The sequence below is a fragment of the Tamandua tetradactyla genome, chromosome 9 (genome assembly GCF_023851605.1).
Source record: "Tamandua tetradactyla isolate mTamTet1 chromosome 9, mTamTet1.pri, whole genome shotgun sequence".
In the NCBI taxonomy this organism is placed as follows: Eukaryota; Metazoa; Chordata; class Mammalia; order Pilosa; family Myrmecophagidae; genus Tamandua; species Tamandua tetradactyla.
In genome coordinates, this window is record NC_135335.1 from 4778026 (window position 1) to 4780224 (window position 2199).

Below are 2199 nucleotides of genomic sequence, written 5' to 3' on the forward strand. Positions count from 1 at the left end.
TGGGCGGCGCCTGGGCCCGAACCCCGCGCTCCGTGGGGCTCCCCACCCGCCGGGCCTCCCGCCCCGCCCGCGCCTCCGCCTGGGGACCACGTCGGCCTTTTGTTGCGGAACGTCTTTTCTTTCAGTGCTTCGCGCAGCAACGGAAATTTCACCCGCTCCTGGGTGAAAATTAAAGGATCCCCTCTCCCGCGCTCTCTTTTTCTCGCCGCCCTCGCCTATCTCCAGCCCTCGCCGGCCCTCTCCCCTCCTCGTCCCCCTTCCCGCCGCATTGCCGCCCAGCCCGCGTCTGCACCGCCGGCCCCGCTCGGTGCCGTCCCTTCCATGGGCGCCGCGCTCCCCTGCAGCCGCCGCCGCCGCGGGGCGGGCGCGATGCCACGATGGCCCTGATTTGGCTCCTGCTGCTCAGCCTGCTGGAACCCGGTTGGTCCGCGGCGGGCCCCGGGGCGCGGCTGCGGCGCGAGGCGGGCGGCCGCGGCAGCGTGTACGAGCACCTCGGCGGGGCGCCCCGGCGCCGCAAGCTCTACTGCGCCACCAGGTACCACCTCCAGCTGCACCCAAGCGGCCGCGTCAACGGCAGCCTGGAGAACAGCGCCTACAGTGAGTGTCCCCGCGCCGGGGGTCCCGGCGGGTGGAAGCTGGGCCCCGGGGAAGGGACCGCGCGCCAAGGTGCCCGGAGGAGCCGGCCCAAGGAGAACGCCTGGGGCGCCCTCGCCTCCTTCCACGCCCGGGAGAAGGGCGCGCGCTGGGACCTGAGCGGAGCTGGGGTGGAGCGGGGGTGGGGATGGGTCTCACGTCTGAAGAGAGCCGAGTCTGCCCTGCGCCCGAGGGGGCGCGCGGTGGGCGGCCCGGGGCTCCTGGTTCAGTCCAGCTCGGCCGCTCCAACAAGTTGAAGCCCTTTGAGTTTGGCGGAGCAAAGGCGCGGGACAAGGCATTCATCGTCCTCTTGATTACTGTGAGGACTTTTCCTCCTCCTGCCGCCCCCAGGGAGCCCCGGCGACCCTTCTGCCCTCCTCGCTGGCGGCCGCCGGGGAGGCGGACCCGCGCCGCAGCCTCTGTGCTGAGATCTCTCCCCCCCGGGCAGAGGTGGTCTCCCGCGGCGTGCCCGCCACAGACAGGGTGCCAGCCAGATGGATGGCCATCTCTCCGAGCTGGAATTCGTATCTCTCCTGCCGCTGCCCCTGGGCACTGAGAGATAATAGGCAAGGGGAGCTGGGACCGCGCGATGCGGTCAGGAGCGCACAGGGGCTCCCGCCTGGGTCTGGGGATGCAGGCAACGTCACCCCGCCCCGCAGCCAGGACGTGCGGCCCGGCCTGCGCACCGGACAGGAGTCCTGCGAGCTCCAGGGTTTGAGTCCTCGGGGGCCCGCGACTCGCGGTGCGCCCTTGAGGCGGGCTTGGGGCGCTGCGCCGGGGCGGAGCGCAAAGCCAGGGGTCCCGAAACCGTCCTGCTCGGCGGGGAGCGGGAGAGCCGAGGTCGGGCAGGCCGGGGTCGGGTGGGAGCCGCGGGAGTGTGACCAGGGCTGCGGGGGTTCTCCGCTGCTAGGCGCGGCGCTGGGCTCTTTCCCCGGGCGCAGAAATTGGCCCGGCGGGTTCAAGGGGTTGGCGGGAAAGTGCCGCTTCCTGGAGGAGAGCCGCTAGCCCTGTGGGAAAGTCTGCCTGGGACGGCCGGAGAGCCGCCGGGGAGGGGGGGGTGGGGGTGGGAACAGCCGGCGCTGGGGCGTCCCCGGACTCAGGACAGAGCCCCGAAAGCGCTTTCCTGGCCCCTGAGGCCCTCTGGCTCTCTCCAAATCCAGGCTCCGGCTGGGAACCGCAGTGCGCCGACCCCACACTTCTTGGGGCAACCAGGGTGGACTGCGGCCCACCGCCCCAGCCCCGCAAGCAGACGCTCGTTCTGCTGGGCCCAGGGCCCGCGCTGCCGGGGTCGGCCAGGCCAGGGGGCGCCGGGGAGGATGGGCAGGACAGGACAGACGCACAGCCTGCACCCGGTGCGCGCCAGGCAAGCTCTGGCAGCCCCACGGTCGTGTTACTCCGCGTGCCAGGCGCACTCTGCACAGGCGCTCCTTGGAGAAGGCAAGAGTAGACACCCCCAGCCCCTTCCCAGCCGCTCTCAGGGGACAACGACCTGCGCGGGCCTTTGTTGACCGACCCCTGGATAGGGGAGGAAAGGGGGTGATTGAGACTTTTCTACACACAGAGGAG

General features: G+C 71.8%; 1 protein-coding gene across 1 annotated transcript in view; it reads left to right on the plus strand.

Moving 5' to 3' along the window:
- Positions 1 to 377: 377 nt before the first annotated feature.
- Positions 378 to 2199, plus strand: part of FGF3 (fibroblast growth factor 3) — an 8579-nt gene continuing 6757 nt past the window's right edge. The window contains exon 1 of the mRNA XM_077114822.1: positions 378 to 597. Within this exon, the coding sequence (XP_076970937.1) occupies positions 378 to 597 (220 nt within the window). The remainder of the gene's footprint in view (positions 598 to 2199) is intronic.